This window comes from Prinia subflava, chromosome 22 (genome assembly GCF_021018805.1).
Source record: "Prinia subflava isolate CZ2003 ecotype Zambia chromosome 22, Cam_Psub_1.2, whole genome shotgun sequence".
NCBI lineage: Eukaryota > Metazoa > Chordata > Aves > Passeriformes > Cisticolidae > Prinia > Prinia subflava.
Window position 1 is genome coordinate 2,312,644 of NC_086268.1, and position 21,852 is coordinate 2,334,495.

General features: G+C 56.8%; 2 protein-coding genes across 3 annotated transcripts in view; both read left to right on the forward strand.

The window, feature by feature from the left end:
- The first annotated feature begins 816 nt into the window (after positions 1 to 816).
- Positions 817 to 12,233, forward strand: OAF (out at first homolog). Of its 2 annotated transcripts, none has more exons than XM_063417752.1 (4): positions 817 to 1,192; positions 7,934 to 8,068; positions 8,720 to 8,900; positions 10,131 to 10,565. In XM_063417752.1, exons 1-4 carry the CDS (start codon positions 965 to 967, stop codon positions 10,304 to 10,306), a joined length of 720 nt encoding a protein of 239 aa, XP_063273822.1. In that variant the 5' UTR covers positions 817 to 964; the 3' UTR covers positions 10,307 to 10,565. The 2 variants fall into 2 exon arrangements, with proteins under 2 accessions (XP_063273822.1, XP_063273821.1); XM_063417751.1 differs by lacking the exon at positions 10,131 to 10,565 and adding an exon at positions 10,976 to 12,233 and having other exon boundaries at positions 822 to 1,192.
- Positions 12,234 to 15,264: 3,031 nt separating this feature from the next.
- POU2F3 (POU class 2 homeobox 3) overlaps positions 15,265 to 21,852 on the forward strand; it is a 45,950-nt gene continuing 39,362 nt past the window's right edge. The window contains 4 exon segments of the mRNA XM_063417992.1: positions 15,265 to 15,335; positions 15,337 to 15,545; positions 20,053 to 20,106; positions 20,881 to 20,949. Of these exon segments, the coding sequence (XP_063274062.1) occupies positions 15,265 to 15,335; positions 15,337 to 15,545; positions 20,053 to 20,106; positions 20,881 to 20,949 (403 nt within the window).

A 21,852-nucleotide genomic window follows, 5' to 3' on the forward strand; every position in this document is an offset into this window, starting at 1 on the left:
GTGTGGGGTGGGGTTCTGGGTGGTGGAGCTGCACTTTGGGGGATTGTGGATGATGGATGTGCAGGGCTGGGGCTCTGGAGGATGGATCTGTGGGGCTGGGGCTGTAGAGGATGGATCCCTGCACACACCCAGAGCTCTGCAGGATGGATCCCTGCACACACCCAGAGCTCTGCAGGATGGATCCCTGCACACACCCAGAGCTCTGCAGGATGGATCCCTGCACACACCTTGGCTCTGGAGGATGGATCCCTGCACACACCCAGGGCCACGGAGGATGGATCTGTGGGATTTGGGCTCTGGAGGATGGATCCCTGCACACACCCTGTCTCTGGAGGATGGATCCGTGGACACCCCCAGGGCTCTGGAGGATGGATCCCTGCACACACCCAGGGCTCTGCAGGATGGATCCCTGGACACCCCCAGGGCTCTGGAGGATGGATCCCTGCACACCCCCAGGGCTCTGGAGGATGGATCCATGGGGCTGGGGCTCTGGATGATGGATCCCTGCACACACCCTGGCTCTGAAGGATGGATCCACGGGGTTGAGGCTCTGCAGGATGGATCCCTGCACACACCCCAGGGCTCTGGAGGGATCCATGGGGTTGGAACTGTGGAGGATGGATCCCTGCACACACCCTGGCTCTGCAGGATGGATCCATGGGGCTGGGGCTGTGGAGGATGGATCCCTGCACACACCCAGGTCTCGCCCGCCGCTCGCCGCTCCCCTGCCCGGCCCGGCGCTGTTCCTTTAACGACGGGGCGGGCGCTGCTCGGCGGGGCCGTCCCGGGTCCAGGGGGGAAGTGACGGGCGGGGGGCGCGGGCAGAGCCGCGCGGGGAGGGAGGGAAGCAGCGGGCGCTGAATGAGCCGGGCGAGCGAGCCACCCCCGCGGGGCGGCGGGGCCGCCTTCCCCGCCAGCGCCCCCCGCCCCGTGCGCGCCCTGCCCTGAGCCCGGGGCCGGGGGGATGCGCGGCCCGCGGCCGCGGCTGCCGGCGCTGCCCGCGCTGCTGTGGCTGGCGCTGGCCCCGCTGCCCGGCCCCGCGGCGCGGGCAGAGCTGCGGGTGCGGGTGCGGCTGCCCGGCGGGCAGGTGACGGAGGAGAGCCTGCAGGCCGACAGCGGCGCCGACTGCGTCAGCCTGGAGCTACGGGCGGCCGACGGCGCGCTCGTCACGCTCACGGCGGATTTCAGACAGGTACGGGGCGAGGGAGGGCATCCCCGGGGGGATCGGGCAGGGACCGAGCTGGGAGAGCGTCCCCGGGGGGATCGGGCAGGGACCGAGCTGGGAGAGCATCCCCGGGGGGATCGGGCAGGTACGGGGCAGAGGAGAGCATCGGCGGGGAGTTCAGATCGGTACGGAGCGGGGAGAGCATCCCCGGGTTTCGGATAAGAACGGATCGGGGAGCGCATCCCCGGGGGGTTCGGATAAGGACGGAGCTGGGAGCGCATCCCCGGTGGGTTCGGATAAGGACGGAACTGAGAGAGAGGGTTCCCGGGGGGTTTGGATAAGGACGGAACTGGGAGAGCATCCCCGGTGGGTTCGGGTAAGGACGGAGCTGGGAGAGAGGGTTCCCGGGGGGTTTGGATAAGGACGGAGCTGGGCGCGCATCCCCGGCTCCCGCGGTGCTTCCCGGCGGGGCTGGAGGGGGGTAAAGGCTGCGGGGTGGGAGCGCTGGCCCTTCGCGGAGGGTCTGGTCAGGGCTTTTTGTGAGCTCCGTGGGCGCTTTCTGTGGGATGAGCCCCGGGCATGGCGATCCTTCCCGTCCTCCCTCCGGATCCCAGCCCATCCCAGCTCGGAAGCTGGAGAATCCTGACTGGGGGTCCAGGAGCCAGAGCTGTTCCAGAGGCGTGGAAGGGCCCTCGGAATGCGCAGGGAAAACTCCATCCATCCTCTCGCAGCGTCGGGGGCTTTGTTTGAGCTCTCCCGCCCAGCTCCAGGACACTTAACCAGGCTCGCTGTCCCCAGCGGTGTCACAGCTGTGCCCGGGGCTGTCCCCACGCTGGGGACAGCTGGTGACAGACCCCAGTGGGGACGGCAGCAGTGTCCCAGCTCTGCTGCTCCTGCCTGAGCTGTGAGCAGCACGGTTTGGCACAGCTCCTCACAGCTTGGCGTGGCAGGCTCGGCACAGCCGGGCTCGGAGCGGGGTCAGGGCAGGAGAGGCCGGGCTGGGGAGATCTGGGGTTCCTGCTCTGCTCTGGGGGTGATGTCTCTCTCCGTGATGCCATGGGGTGCAGTCCATTCCCGAGGTGGGTTCCTGCTGTTTTGGGGGCTGTGTGTGCTGTGTTTGCCTGGCAGCTGGCAGAGGGGCTGGGCACAGCTCGCCCGTGCCCAGGGAAGAGCAGCCTGCCCGGGGTGGCAGGGCTGTGTTATCTCATTCCCACCCTCCCTGTGTTATCTCATTCCCACCCCCCATGCCGGCTGTTTGCCCAGGTGGACTTTGCTTTGCAGCAGGAGGAGCCCAGACCCACGAGAGAGGAAGGTGCTGTGTCCTCCCAGCCTGCTGTGAACCTTGCAGCCTTTTCGCCAGGGATTGTTCAAATGATTTTTCCACTCCTCTGACCTAAACTGGGTTTCACCAAAGTCAGGAGTTTATTTTATTAAATTATTATTGCTATTATTTTTCCTCTGCTGGCAGTTTGTGGTTTCCAGACCAGGGGCTGCCTCTTCCCCTTTCAGTCTCAGTCTCCCTGCAAGCCCCTCAGATGTCCCTTTTCCTCTCTGAGGTGCCAGCAGAAGCCGTGGTGATTTTGGAAGTGGTGGCATGTTTCAAACACTCCATCATGCGTGCAGGGAAGCAGCCCTGTGACTCCTATTAAAGAAAATAGTGAATAATTGCAAGCCATGGCACAGCAGGGAAGTTAGGAAGGGCACTGAAGCCTGTGGGTTGCAAACTTACACATTCCCAGGAGAGAGAAATCCAAACTAACTGCAGATCCTCTAGGCAGGGAATGTCTGGGATGTGACCTGTGTTGATCTGCTGATTTTTTCAGCGTTTTTCACTTGCTCCAGCTCTTCCTGAGAGCTCAGAGCTCACCCACAAACCCGACTGAGTGTGTGTTACGCCTTCTCTCCCTCCCATCCTTATTAGAGCTGAGTTTCTTCTGGGCTGGGGCTCTCTGGAGGTGTTTGGAGTCCATGGGTTAAACCCTGAGCTCCTGCTGGAATTGATGGTCCCCAGAGGGCTTTGCAAGCATCCAACTTGCAGCAGTGCATTCCTGACCCTCAGTTTTAGGACAGCTGGGGCCTGACCCTCTCTGCTCCATGGATTTGCTGGAAAAATAGCTGGGAAAAGCCAGGGAAGCATCAAGGGAGCAGGGAGCTGGCTTTGTGGTGAGGTGAGTAATGTGTGAGCAGGCAGCAGCGTGGCCGGGCTTCCCCCTCTGCCCTGCTCCAGCTGCAGTTCCCTGTTCTGCCCTGGAATTGCACAACTGCTCCCTGCACTGGAGCTCGTGGGGCTCTGCGTGTTCCCAAAAGCAGCTGGGGTTGTTGAGCCACTGCCCCTGAGCCTGATGATGTGGCCAGGATTGCTGGGGTTTTTCCACAAATGGTTTTTCCACTCCTCTGGCTCAAACTGCAGGGGGTTCGTCCAAAATCAGAGGTTTATTTGCTATTTTTTTATTATTTTTTTTCTCCTCTGCTGGCAATTTGTGGTTGCCAGACCCAGGGGCTGGAGAAGAAAGGAGCTAAATGAGATCATTGTTCCTTGCTTTGCTCTGACACTTGGTAGGGACTTGAGCAGTGCCTGGGGCTTCTACGGGGCTGGGATTTTCATCCTTCCCTGGGATTTTCATCCTTCCCTGGGGTTTTCATCCTTCCCTGGGATTTTCATCCTTCCCTGGGATTTTCATCCTTCCCTGGGGTTTTCTTCCATCCCTGCCTGCCCTCCAGGGCTGGAACCTGGGGGAGCTGTATCCTCACAGCACACCAGGTTATTTTCTTTATTTTCTCCGTGGTGCAGCACAAACTGGTCAGTGCCAGTTCAAACTGGGACTCGATGTTTTCTGGGCAGAGCAGGGGTGACCCTTTCTTTTCCTGCAGTTCAAAAGAAGGGACTGAAAACGCTCATTTTTCTGTGGTCAGGCATAAAATGTATTTAAAAAAAAAATGAAATAATGAGGGGGCTCAGGAGCCCTGAATGTGGTGTCTGATTGGAATGGAGTGATGTTGCCAGTTGTTAAACACGGCCTGAGAACAAAGTGGGTGGGTTTATTTCAAGGTCAGCACAAAGATACAGAGAAGTTTCTCCTCCCCTTTGATTGCTGGAAAAGTTGGGGTTGGAAAAACAACGGAGGAAGCCTGGGTAGTGTTTTAACCCTTGCACTGCCAGTCCTTCCAGTGTTGATAAAGCTGTTGTGGTGTGTCGAAGTGGCGGTGGCAGAATTTCCTCGTGCCAGGGGGGGCCACGTGTTAGGTGACAAATCACCAGGTGACACTGGAAAACATCTGACCACAGATTTTATCTGGGTGATTTGGAAAGGAGATTCTTCTCTGAACAGATACCAAAAGCAGGAAATGAGGGACGTTCAGGAGTCTTGAGAGGGTTCATTAAAATAACCTGGTGTTCATTACTCCGTAGAATCCTATTTCTTGCTCAGAAAATGTGCTTTTTATTCCCCCTCTCCCAGCACATCCTTGATTTGCCTCTACAGATACCTGGATATGAAGCAACACACCCAAACTCTCCCTTCCAGCCATTTCCAGAGGCAGAGGGGTTAAAAACCATAATCCCCACGCTCTCAGGGTGGCTCAGCTGGCTGGACCCTGGTGTGGATGCAGCACCGAGTTCCTGAGCTGTGCACACTCAGGGAATTGTGCTGCTTCCCTGGGGCACGGGCTGCTGACAGCGCTGCTGTCACCCCATGTCCCCTGCAGCACATTCCCCTTCGCCAAAAGGGGAATTTTGCCACTGCAAAGGCAAAACTGGGTCCCCACAGCAGCACTGATGCCCTCAGGGGAGAGAAATTTGGCAGCAGAGCTGAATGGGCTGCGGGGAGGGAGGCACTGAAGTGATTTATTTCCCTGGGAACTGGTTTGCTCCACTCCACGTGGGATCCTTGCTGGGCTGGACCACACAGGCTCGTAAATCCCTGCTGGAATAAACCCCAGGCAGGGGGGGCTGAGCTGCTCTCACCCCCCAGATGTGAAATGCAAAGTTTTGTTTCGTGTCAGGGAAATAAAAGGAATCTGTGTAATTGTAATTGTAGAACACGGCCATGGGACAGTTATAAAGATGAGTTCTAATAAACAACCGAGGAAAGCACGGAAGAAGGTTTTTTTTGCAGTTACCTATTATAAATCTCAAGCTATTCTTGAGATTTGTAATAGGTAATAAGAATAACTTTAGAAGCTTGTTTTGTATTAAAGAATTTTAAACTGTAGCTTTAGAATGTAAAAAGGCTTTCTCACAGACTGGTAGAAAAACATCCTGGATACAGAAAAAATACTTCAGCTCGCTGATTTAGGATTCCTGAAAAAGGGAAACTGAACATCACTGTCAAAGACTGATAGACCTGGGAAATGGAAGCTGGAGCCCACCATTCTAACCCAGGGGACAGCCCCTGGCTGAGGAGGAGAGGAGCTGGATGATTTCCCTGCTCCTGCTTGGAAGTGCCTTGGGTAGGGACAGGCAGCCCGGGGATTTTGGGAGCTGGGAGTGCTGCTTTCCGTGCTGCCTTGAGGAGCTGCCGTGGCCTTGCTGCAGGGCTGGCTGTCCCCTGCAGTGTTTGTCACCCAAAGCCAACCCCCAGCTGTCACTGCACCCACGCAGCGCCCAGGATTCCCCACGCCCCGAGTCCATCCGTGCTCTGCCCTGCTGGGGCTTGTTCCCTGCTGGGAAATTCTGCAGGAATCCAGGAAATTCTGCAGGAACCCAGAGCTCCTGGTGCTGTTTGCTGCCTTGGCTGGGTCCCCACCTTGGCGCTGGTTCACTGCTTTTCCTGCCGGGAAAGAGGTGAGGGGCAGGGGAAGGTGCCCTGCGAAAGATTTGGTGGCTCTTTCCCTGTGCAATCTTTTTTTAAGCAGCGTGGTTTGGTTCCTGCTCCACCTGGAGAGCTGGGTCAAAGCCAGGCAAGGATTTGGGACAGAGCAGGGAAAAGAAGAGGCTGGTTTAGCTCAGGACAGAGTGGTCACTGCAAAATCCACTTGGCTTTGCTGGGAGCCAGGTAAAGGTGGGATTTCTCCCCTCAGAACAACTCCAGGATCCAGATCCTTGAGAAAACAGCTTTTTTTAAAAGCTGTTTGAGTTCTGGCAACCCAGCCCATTGCTGCCTGTCCCAGTGCATCTCCCTTGGTGTCAACAAATGCTCTGGAAATCCCTGGCAGCCGGAGTTGGAGTCGTGAATTCCTCGTCTGCATCAGCCCTGAGGAGGAAGGAGCTGGCTGGCTGAAGGCTAATTCTTAAATAGATGGATCAGGAGGATTAATCAGCTGCTCAGCACGTTCTCATTTTACAGAAATTGCCTCCAACCTGGGAAGTGCTGCACTGTTTTTAATCTCCCCCTGCCTGTGGAGGTTTTCGGCCTGAATGCAAAACGTGGCTGTCCCTGCCTGCTTTTCCCAGACTGTTCAAAGGGAATTAGAATTAAATCCACAGCTGAGGAATATGCCAGAGTCAGCTCCTGGCTTTAGCCCGCTCATCCATGGGTCCTGCATGCTGTGGGAGCTCCCAGCTGGAAGCTGGAGGGCAGCTGGGCCAGATGTGGGTGGGGAATGTGGGTCCTTCCAGTGGTGCCAGTGCCTCAGTGGGACATCTCCCCGTTAAATCTCTTGGAAAAAAGTAATGATTCCACAGCAATTTCACAAGGATTTTTGGTATCTCTTGCTTCTCCAGCCTCCTCCATGCGCTGCTCTTTGTTTTGCAGTCAACAATTGCACCAGAAGATGATTTCTCCCATCCTGGGGGTGGGAATGCTGTCCTTGCAGCTGTCCAGATGTGCACTGGATGGCATTCCCCGTGCTCTTGTGGGCATGGAAGAGAGGTCAGGAAATAAACAGTGGGCTCTGTGAGCAGGACAGCTCAGCTGGGAAAGAGAAATGCTCCGTTCTGGGGCAGAGGGAGCTGGGGGAGCCAGGGCAGGGAGCAGAGGGGTTTGAGCAGCTCTGCTCCCCAGGATCTGCCCAGCTCCTGTGCAGGGGTTCTGCTGCAGGAGGTGCCAAAGGCAGGGATTGCTCTGCCAGTCCCAGTCGGGGAGGGATGGGCTGGCACCAAGGGCTGCCACACTCCCACAGGGGGCACCGATGCCCCTGAAGCCAGAGGCAGGGATTGATCCCTGCAGAGAATTCAGGGTTTGGTGCCAGAGCAGGACACAGGGAGGCTCTGCTGTTCACCCAGGAGTTCTGTGGCTCCACATGAAGGATTTCCAAGCGGGTTCTGGAAAGGACTGCAATCCATGTCATATAAAATGACAAAATCAGTGACCTGGGCAGAAAAGGAAGTCAGCTGCAGCTGCTCATAATGGCTCCTTCTGCCTTTAACAATTTCATTTTCACTTCTGTTCCACGCATTCAGGGATGAGTAACTTTTTCTCCAGGATGTCAAGAAGCAAGTGAGGGGAGGCAGCAGAGGAAATTTGGGGCTGTTTTCTCAGTAAGGCATGAAGATAATGGCTCTGTGATATTTGCACAACAAAACCAACCCAAAAGCTCCTTGGAGCTTTGCTTCCCTCCTTGGGAAGGCACAGGAACCCTCAGCTGATGGATGTGGGATGTGATGCCGCAGTGGGATTGTGAGAACCCTTCCTTCTCTGCAGACACCAGGGGTTCTGCTGCAGGCTTTGGGGTGGGACTGGAGCTGCGGGCACACCCCTGTGCTCAGGGCATGAGACCTTTGCCTTTGTTTTTGGGCTGGAGCCTTTCTCTTTGACCCCGACCTCTCAGTTCACCTCGCTGACGCCAAAGATTCGCACCTCTCACTCTTGTTACTCCTCTCTCTGTCAGGAAGTGAAGATTTTCCGTGCCTTAATCCTCGGGGAGCTGGAGAGGGGCCAGAGCCAGTTCCAGGCCCTGTGCTTTGTGACCCGGCTGCACCGCAACGAGATCATCCCCAGCGAGTCCATGGCGAAGCTGCGGCAGGTACGGCTCCAGCTCCCTCCAGCCTGGGATTCCCACAGCTCTCCTGCCTGCCTGCCCTTCCCAGGCCACTCAGCTCCTCCACCCTCCTCTGAGCACCCCTCCTGCCTCAGGGGTTTGGTTTTCTGCTGAGTTTGTCAGCGGGGTTGATGCTGGTCTAGTAAAGCACTTTTGTGATTGAATTGAGCCTCGTTTGTGTCAGGGGTGGGTGAGTGGCTGTGAAAATCCCTGCCTCAGTGAAGCCAGTGCTGATCTGGGACCATTTATTGAGACAAAACACAGAGAAGCCACCATAGGCAGTGGTAAAACTTGGTGGTTTCAGGATCTGCAGGTTATTTTGAAGCTCCTCTCACCCAGGCAGGGTGCAGGTGTTCTCACACTCAGTGCTGGCACCACACAAGGGAAATACAGGTTGGATATCAGGAAAAAGTTTTTCACGGAATGAGCGATAAAGTACTGGAATTGTCTACCTGGGGAGGTGGTGGAGTCAGCATCCCTGGATGTGTTTAAACAAAGATTGGATGTGGCACTGGTGCCATGGTTTAGTTGAGGTTAGGTTGGGTTGGACTCGATGATCCTGAAGGTCTCTTCCAACCTGGTGATACTGTGAGTGAGCTGCACCCAGGGCTGAAGCTCTGCTGCTTCCCCCTGCAGAAAAACCCCCGGACAGTGAGGCAGGCAGAGGAGGTGCGGGGCTTGGAGCACCTCAGCATGGACGTGGCTGTGAACTTCAGCAAGGCAGCGCAGCTGAGCTCCCACATCCACAACGTGTGCGCCGAGGCCAGGGAGGCCATCTACACCCGCGAGGAGGATGTCAAGTTCTGGCTGGAGAAAGGTGAGTTCCCGAGGAGCTGTTCCTGTCAGGGGGCTGGCACGGCGCCCTGGTGGCTCCTGCCAGCTTTCTGGGCATCAGCACGGATTGTTTTGGCTCTGGGGCACGTGTGTCACCCTGCAGCAGCCCGAGTGTTAGCAGATCTCACTCCTCCTGCTGGCGCTCCCCGAGTGAAGCTAATTTGGGATTTTAAAAGTAACCTTCCACCTGCTCCACCACCCGGAGGAAAGATGTTGGTCTGCGGTCTTTTGGCTTGCTGACCCCAGGGTCTTCTGTTCTCCTGTGGTTCCTATTCAGATTTAAGTCCCTGGAGATGCTCTGTCCAACCTCCTCCTGACCTGAGGACTGTGCAGATGCACCACAGCTGCTTTTGGTGGCTGTCTCCTTTGGCTTTATCCCATGGCAGCTCCCTGAGGGGTGTCTGTCCGAAGTGCTGTCATGGAGCTCAGGCCTGCCAGACCTTCCTTTCCTTGGGGTCCTTTGCTCTCCCGTGACTCCCATTCAGATTTAAGTTCCAACAGCCCCTAGAAATGCTCTGTCCAACCTCCTCCTCAGCCTGGGGGCTGTGTGGGCATGGCTTTGGTGGCTCTCCTCTCCACCCTGAGCTCTGTCTGTCCTTGCTCCCACAGGAGTGGGCAGCTCCACATTCCAGGTGCTGCTGCAGAGCTCGGACCTACTGGACCTTTCTTTCCTTGGGGTCTTTTATTTCCCCTGTGTTTCCTATTGAGATTTAAATCCCAACAGCCCCTAGAAACAGCCCCGTCCTCAGCCTGGGGGCCGTGTGAGGATGGCTTTGGTGGCTCTCCCCTCCCTCTTGAGCACTGTCTGTGCTTGCTCCCACAGGGGTGGACGGCTCCATGTTCCAGGTGCTCAGAGCTGCCGGACCTTGCTTTCCTCGGGGTCTTTTACTTCTCCTGTGTTTCCCATTTAGATTTAAATCTCAACAGCCCCCTCCTCAGCCTGGGGGCCGTGTGAGGATGGCTTTGGTGGCTCTCCCCTCCCTCCTGAGCGCTGTCTGTGTTTGCTCCCACAGGGATGGGCAGCTCCACGTTCAAGGTGCTCGGAGCTGCCAGACCTTTCTTTCCTTGGGGTCTTTTATTTCTCCTGTGTTTCCCACTGAGATTTAAATCCCAACTACCCCTTCCTCAGCCTGGGGGCCATGTGGGGATGGCTTTGGTGCCTCTGCCCTTCAGTTCCCCTCCCTCCTGAGCTCTGTCTGTGCTTGCTCCCCAGGCGTGGACGGCTCCATGTTTGAGGCGCTGCCGCTGGACTTGGACCTGCCAGACCTTGCTTTCCTTGGGGTCTTTTATTTCTCCTGTGTTTCCCATTCAGATTTAAATCTCAACAGCCCCGTCCTCAGCCTGGGGGCCGTGCAGGGATGGCTTTGGTGCCTCTCCCCTCTCCCCTGAGCTCTGTCTGTGTTTGCTCCCGCAGGGGTGGATGGCTCCATGTTCAAGGTGCTCGGACCTGCCAGCTCTTTCTTTCCTTGGGGTCTTTTATTTCTCCTGTGGTCCCCCTGAGATTTAAATCCCAACAGCCCTCTCCTCAGCCTGGGGGCTGTGTGAGGATGGCTTTGGTAGCTCTCTCCTCCTTTGGTGCCTCTGCCCTTCAGTTCCCCTCCCTCCTGAGCTCTGTCTGTGCTTGCTCTGCAGGCGTGGATGGCTCCATGTTCGAGGCGCTGCCGCAGAGCTTGGACCTACTGGACCTTTCTTTTCTTGGGGTCTTTTATTTCTCCTGTGGTCCCCTTGAGATTTAAACTCCAACAGCCCCTAGAAACAGCCCCGTCCTCAGCCTGGGGGCTGTGTGGGGATGGCTTTGGTGGCTCTCCCCTCCCTCCTGAGCGCTGTCTGTGCTTGCTCTGGTAGGGATGGGCAGCTCCACGTTCAAGGTGCTACTGCAGAGCTCGGACCTACTGGACCTTTGTTTCCTTGGGCTCTTTTATTTCTTCTGTGTTCCCTGTTCAAATTTAAATCCCAACAGCCCCTAGAAACAGCCCCGTCCTGAGCCTGGGGGCCGTGTGAGGATGGTTTTGGTGCCTCTCCCCTCCCTCCTGAGCTCTGTCTGTGCTTGCTCCCCAGGCGTGGACGGCTCCATGTTCGAGGCGCTGCCGCCGGGCTCGGAGCTGCCGGGGCTGCCGCGCTGCCGGCGCTGCCCGGGCCGCTGGCGGCCGTGCCTGTGCAGTTACTCTCTGAGCATCGAGTGGTACCCGTGCATGCTCAAGTACTGCCGCAGCCGCGACGCCGCGGGCAGGCTGTCCTCCTACAAGTGCGGCATCCGCAGCTGCCAGAAGGGATACACCTTCGACTACTACGTGCCTCAGAAGCAGCTCTGCCTCTGGGATGAGGAGACCTAGAGGCGGGCCGGCCTTCCCCCCGGCGAGGAGCCGGCTGCCCCGAGGGAGGGATGCTGTTCTCAGTGCTCTGGGTGTGCCTTTCCCGTGCCTCCCTCCCCGCCTGATGCTGCCCTGTGCTGTCACCACCAGGCTCGGCTGGCTGGGTGTGATGCTGCGGCTCCCTGGAGCAGGAGATGCAGGTTTTGGGGTGAAGCACGGGGAAAGGGCCGTGCTGCCCTGCTCTGGAGCTCCAAGAGGCAATTCCCAGCCTCCAGCTGATCTTGCTGAGCTGCGTTGCCAAACGTCTGTGCCACTGAAGAACCCCCCTGGCTGCCTTGGCCACCTCCTGGTGACACAGCTGGGTTTGGGACCACACCCTCTGAACAAGGATGCTTTGAAGCCCACCCAAAGCAAGAGCCTGCCTGCAGCTTTTCCCAGTGCCTGACTGGCTGTTACATCCCCCTGAGGATGGAAGAGACACCGGGGGGATGTAGCCCAGCATCTTGTGCCACTAAAGAGCTGGTAATTAGGGCTTTAATTAATCCCTAGCTAAGCTAGTGAAGGCCCAACTTTTTGTGTTGGTCTCGTGGCTGTTCCACTGAGAAAGAAACTTCTAGAGCCTCGTGATAACCCTGTGGTTGCAAGGGGAGAGGAGGGTCCCAGGTGGGTTTTGAAGAAGGCAGGATTCTACATCCACGTCCAGTTTTGTGTCCTGCTCTGCCAGCCATTCACAAGAAGCTCTTAAATAACTGTACTGCTTTGCTGTGCCTTGGTTTCCCCCATATGCTGAACAAGGGTGACACTGAAGTTGTCCTTGGCCCTGGAATGTTCCTGGAGGGATCAGACAAAAAGCACTGCAAGTGCTGCTTGGTTCTGTGTCCTTTCCACTCAAATTAGGACAAGCACAGAGGGGAGAGAAGCTCTTGGGGTCTCTAGGAGCCCCTGTGCCTTCACAATGTGCCTTTTTGCCTCAAATACAGGAATTTTTTGCAAAAGAAGAAGAATTTGGTCACAATTATTTTTGTATCGCTCGCTTAAGGGGGTGGGGGGAGAAGGGAAAGGTATTTTAATATTGGAACATGAAGTAAAACACACTTGAAATGACTTTTTTTAAAAAACAAAATTATTTATCATTTGTAAGGTAAAATAAACAATTTTTTTAAAGCATCTTTGGCCTAAAAGTTTCTCTGTGCATGAAACCCTGTGTGTGAATTCAGATTTGTTCCTTCGTGGGTAAATCTCAGACCTGCACCTGCTGAAGATCCAGGTGCAGAACCACCTGCACCTGGTGAAGAGCCGTGGATTGGGGGAGAACATCCAGGAATTTTTGACTCAGCAGCGTGATGCTGAGCCTCAAACACCTCATCCTTTCAGACCCTCCATGGGGAGGCAGGTTTGGCTCATCCCAAGGAGCTGTGGGAGCTTTTTGAGTTCGATCTGTGCTGGATAAATCCATCAGCACAGGCAGGTCCGGGGGCTGGGGCTGCTCCTCTCGCTCAGGGGTCCCTGAGGCTTCTCTGGGGGAGATTCCTGCTGAATTCCCTGCAGCTCCAGCGGCTGAGGGCGGCGCTTTGGGGCCAGCCCAGAGCCGCCGGTGGCTGCTGGAGGGAGAAACGCGGAGCTCTGATTCCCTCTAGTGTGGGGAATGCGGGGATGGGGCGGGCGCTTCCAGCCTTTCTCCGCCTCGCCCTCCAACAACCCGCCCTGTTCAGGGGAAGGGGGAGCAGGGATTTGTTCCCTGCTGCCTCGGCTCCCGCTCCAGGGGGACACCGGGTGGGTTTTCCCGGTTATTTGGGTTAAACTCAGCTCTGGGGCAGGCGGGCTGCCAGCGGGGTGGGCTTGGACTGCAGCGACCGCAGCGCACGGGGGGTCTGGGACTGGCTTTGGGACGGGCTCTGAGAGCTGCGGACACGTCCCAGGAGGCTCCGTGGGTTTGGGGTTGGAATTCCGAGGCTCTGGAGCGCCCGGCAGCCGCTGCAGTTCCCCGGCCTCCAGCAGTGGGTGCTGGCGGAGCGCGGCTGTGCCCGGCCCCGTCGGGATGTCGGGATGTCGGGACAGGGATGCTCGTGGTCCAGCCGGTCCCCCGGAACCCCCTGGGGATTTTTGTGGCGTCTCCCTGCGGTCTGAGCCCGTCCCAAGTCCGCCTCCCATAAATCAGGTGCTACCCGCAGAGTTTATCTCCCTCCGAGAGGGCAGCGAAGCTCGGCAGCAGGAGGGGAAGAACGCGGTGCCTGCAGTGAGGAGAGCGGGCAGGTTACGACCACAGGGGGAAAAAGAAAAGGAGCAGCCCGTTTGGTGGTGCCTGGGAGTGATTTTAGCAGTGGTCAGAGTAAAACCAATCCTGCCTTGCCCGATAATCTCATTTCCACAGCAGAAAGAATTGGTGATGCAGCGATCCATTCCCATTTTTCATCAGGAGGGTTTGATCTCTCCTGCACATCACCAAAGCTCCGGGTATCCAAGGGGATGGGCTTGGCTGCCGCTGCTAGCTGGGGAGAAAACCACCTAAATATTCAAATTTTCCCGCTGTTTGATTGAGCACAAAGCAACAGCCAGAAAAAAAAAAAGTCATTCCCAGCTGTGTCTGGGGCCAGGAGAGGGCACTGGTGCCCTGCCCGTGGCCGGGACAGCATCCCTGCCCAGAGGATGCCCGGGATTCCTGCCCGGCTGGAGATGCCGCCTTGCTGGTGGGCTCTGGAGTGCGGGAAAAGCGCCAGGAAGAGCAGAGAGAGAAGGGAAATTCCTGCTGGGTGAACAAAAGGTGCTGTGATGCCGGGAGAGGAGAGCTCCCGTGGTCGCCAGCCTTTCAAGCTGGCTGGGAGCCACCAGCAAATAAATTCCTGTTTGACGCAGTGAAGACACCCGATCACGTCAGCCTTCAGGATGGGGAAAACCCAGAGAAAAACACTCGAAAAGAGGGCGGCAGCTGCCCAGGAACGCCGCAGGGCTCAGTGGCCGGACGGGCTGGGGCTCGGTGGCAGGAGTCCAGCCCCGCCAGCAGCTCGGCGGGAGCTGCCCGTGCCAAGGAGCCGGTGCCACCTCGCTGCTTCCTGGAGGCTGAAATCTCCCCTGCCCTGGGAATAACCGGGAACCCCCAGCTCCCCTCGGCTTTTTCCCTGGTAGGGTTTGGTGGAGCTCCTCCGCCTGCCGGGGTGTCCTCTCTGGCCGTGCCGCGGGCCCCGCAGCGGGCTGGGGGTGAGGCTGGAGATCCTGCCCGCCCACCCATCCCTTCGGAGAAACCTGTCTTTCCAGGGAGGGAGGGCGGCATGTGGGAAAGCCGAGAGCCCTGGAACGCGAATTACCCAGCGAGAGATGAATGTGTGATAGCTCGTACCTGGCAGCTACTAATTGAGCGTTAACGCTTTCAGCGGGGCTCGGGGCAGCGCCCAGCTCGGCCCTGTCACACCGGTGTCCCCAGGGGTCACCGGGGTGGCACATGGCAGCGACAGGGAGCAGCTGCCTCGGTCCCTGTCACAGCACGTGGGCTCTGGCCTCTGGCTGCTTTCTGCAGAAGAAGCCAAAGTTCGGGGATTTTTCTTGCCTGGCTTCCCGGGAAGTTGGTGAATGCTGCAGCTGGGAGCAGCAGGGATGAGGAGGAGGAGGCTGGCTGCCACTTCTCAGGGGACAGAGACAGAGCACATGTCAGCAGAGCAGGCTCTCCATGTGCCAGCCCTGAAGCTGCTCTTTAATTCCAGCCCAGCCAGGTTTCTTTGGTGCTTTCACCTTTCTTTTCCGTGCTGGTTCCCTCAGCACCAGACCCGGAGGACACAGCCCCAGTGCCACACGAGCAGCCAGGAGTTACCAGAGTGACCAAAAAGCGCTGTCCCCCCCTCCAACACCTTCCCTGGGGGCGCTGCCCGGCCGGGGGTGCCCAAAGCGGGGCAGGAGGGCTTCGGGGCAGGTGCTGCCGGCCGAGGGCGGGCGGAGCTGAGCGCCCTCCCTTCGTGCCCTCCTTCCCACCCCACCCCGCAGCCTGGCAGCGCTGCAGGGACTCATCCATCCCCCAGTTACTAATATGCAAATGGCAGCGTTTGCATGGGCCTGACGCCAGGCTGCTGGGTGTCAGGGCACCCGAGGGAGCCGGAGGTGGGGCGAGGCGTGGCACCGCATGCTCACCTGGCCCTGCATGGCAACAGGCAATGGAGCTCTAGGTCCCTTCGGCAGCGGACCCACGGCCGGTTCGGGAGGCAGCGGGTGGCAGAGGAGGGAGGGCAAACTGGCAGCCCCTGGCAACCTGGGGCTGACGGCAGGAGGCTGGGCACACCGCGGATTTCCCCCCGCCGGCAGGATGGTGAACCTGGAGTCCGTGCACGCAGGTAAAGGGCCGGGGCTGTGGGCTCGGCTCGCTCTGATCGCCGTGACCTTTCCTCGCCCCTTTCCCTCCTCTTTCCTGCCGCTGGGGCGCCTGGTGAGGTGCCCGCGTTCCTGCCGGGGGATGGAGGCTGCCCTGATCGCTGGTTTGGGGGCTGCCAAGCCGTGCCCGCAGCGTGCGAGCGGCGCTGCCAGCCCCAGCGGGGTCAGGGAGCAGCGCAGGGGGCCCTGGGGTGCCTGGAAAAGGAGAATTGAGTGCCTGAGCCGTGCCTGTCACCGGGACAAAGCTGGGAGGAGGGAGAAGGGATAAACCCGCCGAGGGATGCGGCGAGGGTGGAGGGAGGCGTGTGAGAGGGAGCGGGACACGGGCTGGAAGGAGAAAAGTTCGCGGCAAAGAGGGAAAAGGAGTGAGCAAAAGTTCGTGGCAAAGAGAGAAATGAATGAGGAGTGAGCTGAGGGAGGCTGGGTTGAGCCAGGAATGAATGAACAGCGATAGCCGGGAACTCCTTCCAGGGGTCTGATCCGGAGGTGCAGCTCAGGCGCTCTCACATCCCCTCTGAGCAGCCCTGCAGCGAGCTGGGGACCGCAGCAACCCCTGCCGAGCCCCCCGGAGCTGCGCTGAGCCCCAGCTCGCCCTGCCAGAGCTGCCTCAGCTCGGCCCCGGGGGCAGCACCGCATCCCGGGGGCAGCACCGCATTCCGGGGGCAGCACCGCATTCCCGGGGGGCAGCACCGCATTCCCGGGGGGCAGCACCGCATTCCCGGGGGGCAGCACCGCATTCCGGGGGGCAGCACCGCATCCCCGGGGGGCAGCACCACATCCCCGAGGGCAGCACCGCATTCCGGGGGGCAGCTTCACATCCCGGGGGGCAGCACCGCATCCCCGGGCACACGGAGCTGGAACCAGACCCCGGCAGCCCCGTCCTGGCTGCGGCTGGCAGGGAGATTTTGGGATGCAGGAGCCGCGTGCCCCGTTAGTGCCTTCAGTGCTGGGCTGGGAGCAGCACAAAGCGCTGGGGAGGGGAGGATGCTCCACCAGGGTGTGCCGGGCTCATCCCCTGGCACAGCCCGGTGGGAGCTCTGCTGCTCGGGGCACACCCGGGGGGCTGTGCCCGGGCCTGGCAGCCCCTCCACAAGCCCGTGGGCTCGCAGACAGGCCTGCAGGGCGAGTGCAGCAATGCCACCACCTCAGCCAGGGCCAGTGACCAAAGCCTCTGCTGCACGCCCATGTCCCAACCCCTCCACGGCTCTGGGATGCCTCTGTGGCCATCCTGAGTGGGCTGGGAGCCCTCGCCACGAGCAGAGGCTGCCAGGGAGGGAGGCTCGTGGTCCTTGAGCCCGGCTGGTCGGAGCCCCTGCCCTGAGTGTGCCTGTGCTGGTGTCTCTGGGACCCCCGCAGGCTCCAACCCACCCACCCACCCATCCACCTCCTTGTGGGCGGCTCTTTCTCCACGGGGAGATTCCCAGATCCATTCTGTGCCCTCTGTCACAGCTCCCAGGCTGGATTTGGAGCTGTGGGTGCGTGCGGTGATTCCACCCCCTCCAAATCATCCCCTCCAAATCATTCCCCCATATCATCCCCTCCAAATCATCCCCCAAAGTCATCCCCCAAAATCATCCCCCCCAAAGTCATCCCCCTAAATCACCCCCCCAAATCATCCCCCCCAAATCACCCCCCCAAATCATCCCCTCCAAATCATCCCTCCAAATCCTCACCTCCAAATCCTCACCTCCAAATCATCCCCCCCAAATCATCCCCCCCAAATCATCACCTCCAAATCATCTCCCCCAAATCATCCCCCCCAAATCATCCCCCCAAATCATCCCCTCAAATCATCCCCCCAAATCATCCCCTCCAAATCATCCCCCCCAAATCATCCCCCCCAAACCCTCCCCTCCAAATCATCCCTCCAAATCATCCCCTCCAAATCATCTCCCCCAAATCATCCTCCCAAAATCATCCTCCCAAAATCATCCACCCAAAATCATCCCCCAAATCATCCCCCCGTGCTGTCAGAAAGTGGAGCTTGGAGGAGACTTTTTGCAGGGAAAGGAGCCCAGGGCAGGTGGGAGCGGGTTTTTCACCCCTGTACAAAAGCAGTTCGATTTTTTTTAAGCAGCTTTGAGGCCCCTCTGTAACGAGCTGCTGCAGAGCTGTGCTTGCTTTTAACCCCGATTTTTTTTTTATCTTGGAGGTCTTTTCCAACTTGAATGGTTTTAGGAGAAGACACAGCCCCCAGGGGGCTGCCCGGGCTCCACACGCCCTCCTCTGTGCTGAGACACTGCCCTGGGGGCTGCCACCACCCCCTCCCCGGGCACTGCGGATATTTCACCTCCCTGCAGCCTCCAGAGGGGCTCAGGCACCCAAATCCCAGAAAACTCCGGGAGATGCTCCCAGCCCAGCCCAGCTCCCCCCTCCTCCACGATCGGATTCCACATTTAAACCCATCGGGCTGGCTCAGCCCTCACCCATGCCCCAACAGCTACCGGGAACGAGGGCTTGGGAAAGGCTTTATTTGCTGACACCGTTTGTTTCGGCAAAAATAGAGATGCAGATCCATCCCCGGAGAAGTGTCTGCACTGGCAGAGCTGCTTTGGTCTGGCTGAACCACCCAGGCTGCCCCTGCCCCTGCTCACTTGGGGAGCTGGGGAAGAGCAGCACATTTTTAATATGGCCCAGGCCACAGTGGCGGCTCCTAATAGGGCTGTGGTTAAGAGTCAGGCAGTCCTAAGCTGGCTTATTTTTCCCAGAGAGGTTTTGGGTTTGGTTTATTTATTTCTTTTTTCCAAGCCTGATTATCCTGTGTGTATTGCTAAACTGGCAAAGCTGCATGGAAGAAGCTGGATTCACAGCCCTGTCTGAAAGTGGTTTTTTGGATGGAGAAGGGGTCAAAGATGGGTTTGCCTCACTCTGGTTGTAGTGGAAGGGTCTTGAGTCCCATAAAAATGTGTTGGGTACAATTAAATTAGAAAGGAATTGCTCTGAGTGTTTGCCCCTTGTTCCAAGGATTCTTTGGAAGGTGCTGGTGCTGCTCTGTTGTCCATAGGGATACAAAATCTCTCCTAAACCTCAAACCTCTCTGATCAGCAGAGTTTTCCTTTCCTTCCTGCTCATTTCTCCTTTTTCATTCAAACCCATAACTCGTGCACATTTACAGGGGAGATTGAATCTCACTGAAAATAAAATCCCTGCACACAGGAATCCCAGGGCATGTCCTTATCTCCCGCTGCAGGAGGAGGGGATTTACCTGGTGGATAAATGAGATGTGCAATCGAGTTGCAGCAGCAGCTCCTCCCTCCCTCCCACCCACCCCAGTTTTTAAGGGCAGAGGGGTGTGGGGGTCACTCCTGCAGGAGGGACGGAGCTTTTCACCCTCTGCTTCTGTCTCTGTCCTTCCTCACCTCTGAACTGGTCCAGCTCTCGCTCTCTTAGGAATTAGATATTTTCTTTCCCTGATTTGATTATTTTTTTACAAGTTTTCAAGCTTTCTCACCAAACCAAGCACCAAACTTCTGCAGGCTTTTTAGATTTTTTTTTCTTCCTCTATTTTATGAGAACTTGCCTCCTCTTTTTTTTTTTTTAATACTTTTTGGCAGCCAGCAAAACTTTGTGCTTTGTAGACTGCCTAAGTTAGGGTCCCTTGGCAGTGGTACAAGACAAGAAGATGTTTATAGCTAATGGTAATTACTCTTCCTGCAGTAGAAATGCTTAGAAGCCCCACTAAACGTTCATGTCTTAATTGCAGAGGGTTTATTTGAAGGGAAAAAAAATCCCACAACTCTTTTCTCCCTCCTTTCCCCCCTCCCTCACTCTTTAATATAATTTAAGGAAAGGAAGTTTCTGAAGTATGTGAAAGTTTCTGTGCTCTGATATAAAATCCTGATTTTTTTTTTCCTACCTTTATTCATTTGCTGGAGAAAGTTTCAGACTTTCAACTTGATCAAAGCTCTGAAATCTTGGCCAAAAAAGCAGATTATCTGCTGTTTGCACACGAGGGAAACTTTGAATGTGGGAAAAGAAAACCTGCAGATGCACAAAGCCCTGCCTGTGTGGTGTGAGGGAAACGGGGAGAAAAATCCAACGGGGCTGCTCTCATCCGTTTGGGAATAACAAAAGGTGGATACGGGGAAGAGGAAAAGGTTTGCATGATGCTTTTAGGTGGCTTCCACCTGCCTTCCCTACCCCAAAAAAACCACAGCAAACACCGGCCCGGCTTCCCCGCTGTTGTTATTCCCCGATGCAAATGGGAAGAGTCTGTGGCCGGGATTGGCTGCAGGAAGCACATGCAAATCACTCCAATAATAAAAATTTATCCCGTTTTTTACCTTTTTCTTTGCCTCCCCCCTCCCTCCCCACCGCAGCTAGCCTGGAAATAGTTAAAATTCCCGTGGAAAGGGTGGGAAGGGTGAGGGGTGTCCATCTGAATTTGAATAGATATCCCAAATTCTCCCACCTCGGTGGCCTTGGCCTCTTTTCAGGTGTGAATTTGACCATTCCCACCTTTTCTTGCAGCTGTCCCCGAAGGAGAAAGTGGCCCCGGCTGTGGTGGCAGTCATCACTTCAAGGGTAAATGACAAATTTCTTGGCGTGGGTGAGGGCTTGGGGACAACGCTTTGGGGCAAGGCAGACCTGGGGTGGCTTTTGGGGGCTGTGAACACCTGCAGGTGACAGAAAAGAGGAAAAATCGAGTGCAGGTGGAGGCAGTGGGGGAAAACGAGATGAGTTTGAGGCGTCTTGAAGGCCAGGGATAGGATTTGGGAGAAATCCAAAGGGATTTGGGAGAAATCCTGCAGGGATCCCCCCCTCTGCAGGTGTGGGAGGAGGGTGCCACAGCCAGACCACCACAGCACGTTTGGGAAGCCTGGCCAGGGCTGGGAGCTGAATCCAGCCCTAAATTCATCCGTGGGTGAGGAGGGGATGCCTAAAAAGAGATGTGGCCCTTTGGGAGATCACAGGGCTGGGGCCTTCTATTCAAATCTCACTCCAAAAAACACAAACTGGAATTTTTGGGGGTCTGTTGCACCTCGTGGTGGGCGAGGCTGGCAGAAATCAGTGCCCACAGCACCACGGGCACCTCCAGAGCAGAGTGAAAACCCCACAGCAAACCGGGGAGGGGGACACGAGTGAGGGGAGGGGGCTGCAAAGAGCAACAGGAGGGAAAGTGCATCCTCAGAGCTGATGAATATTCCAGCGCCTGGATGTTGAGGAATCAGAAATTTGAAAGTCTGATGGTTTATTATAATTACACACATTCATTTGTGCTGTTTAGTGGGAGCCACATGTGCCTGTTGCCTGGGACTGTGACCTGTTATTAAAATCAGTTTGTGCCTCCTTTTGCAGAGATCAAGATGAGCGGGGATGCAGCAGATTCCACAGACACCCGGCACGAACCTGACCAGGTGGAGCCAGGTGAGGAGGGTCTGGGGTGGCAGGGGCAGGGCAGGGAGGGGAAAGAAAAGAAAAATTAAAAAAAAAAAAAAAAAAAAAAAAAAAAGGAGCAGAATGTGGGTGCTGGAAGTTTCTCCCCGTGCTTTTATTTTTTTTTTTTTTTTCTGGGCTCCTGTTGCTGCTCTTGCAGCCTGGGAGTTGATCAGGAATGTGCTCCGGGCTAGGATTGCGTTCGGTATCTTGATCAGCGAGGCAGGATCCCTCCTGTGTGACAGCAGCGAGTCCCTGAGCGCCTCCCTGATGTCCTCAGCGGGTTTGACATGGAAATTCGCTCCCGCCTCTCAGCGATAATGGCTTTGGAACAGTCCCGGGGCACTCCTTGGGTTGTGCCAGGAGCTTTTCCTTAGGGAAAACTGCTTTTTTTTGGGTTGTGCGTGTGTGTAAAAATGGGAGGGACTTCGGGAATAATCAAATCCAATCCGGGAGTTCCAGCAAAAAAAAAAAAAAGGATGGAGAGGCAGGATTGGGTTCCCTGGAGGAGCCTCGACATTCCCTGGAGCTGGAAGGGCACGGGGAGAGGCTCTGGAGGTGCCCGCGGTGCTGTGGGCACTGATTTCTGCCAGCCTCGCCCACCACGAGGTGCAACAGGCCCCCCAAAAATCCGGTTTGTGTTTTTAGGAGTGAGATTTGAATAGAAGGCCCCAGCCCTGTGATCTCCCAAAGGGCCGTGGCCACATCTCTTTTTAGGCAAATGAGCAGCAATAAGAAATCGTTTTAGCACCCACTAGGCAGAGCAAATTAAGATTATTAAAAGCTGGGCTGTAGGCTTAGAAATCAACATTTTTAGAATACAAAAACTGGTGCAGGAAATGTAGAAGAATGTAAAATATTCTCTGAGTAATGGAGAGCCGTAAGCTTGGGCCA

Bases quoted from the DNA above. Each gene is read 5' to 3' on its own strand.
- OAF (XM_063417751.1), top strand. From the start codon at position 965: ATGCGCGGCCCGCGGCCGCGGCTGCCGGCGCTGCCCGCGCTGCTGTGG. The intron at 8,069-8,719 runs GTACGGCTCCAG...TTCCCCCTGCAG, and splicing joins CCATGGCGAAGCTGCGGCAG to AAAAACCCCCGGACAGTGAG. The intron at 8,901-10,975 runs GTGAGTTCCCGA...CTTGCTCCCCAG, and splicing joins CAAGTTCTGGCTGGAGAAAG to GCGTGGACGGCTCCATGTTC.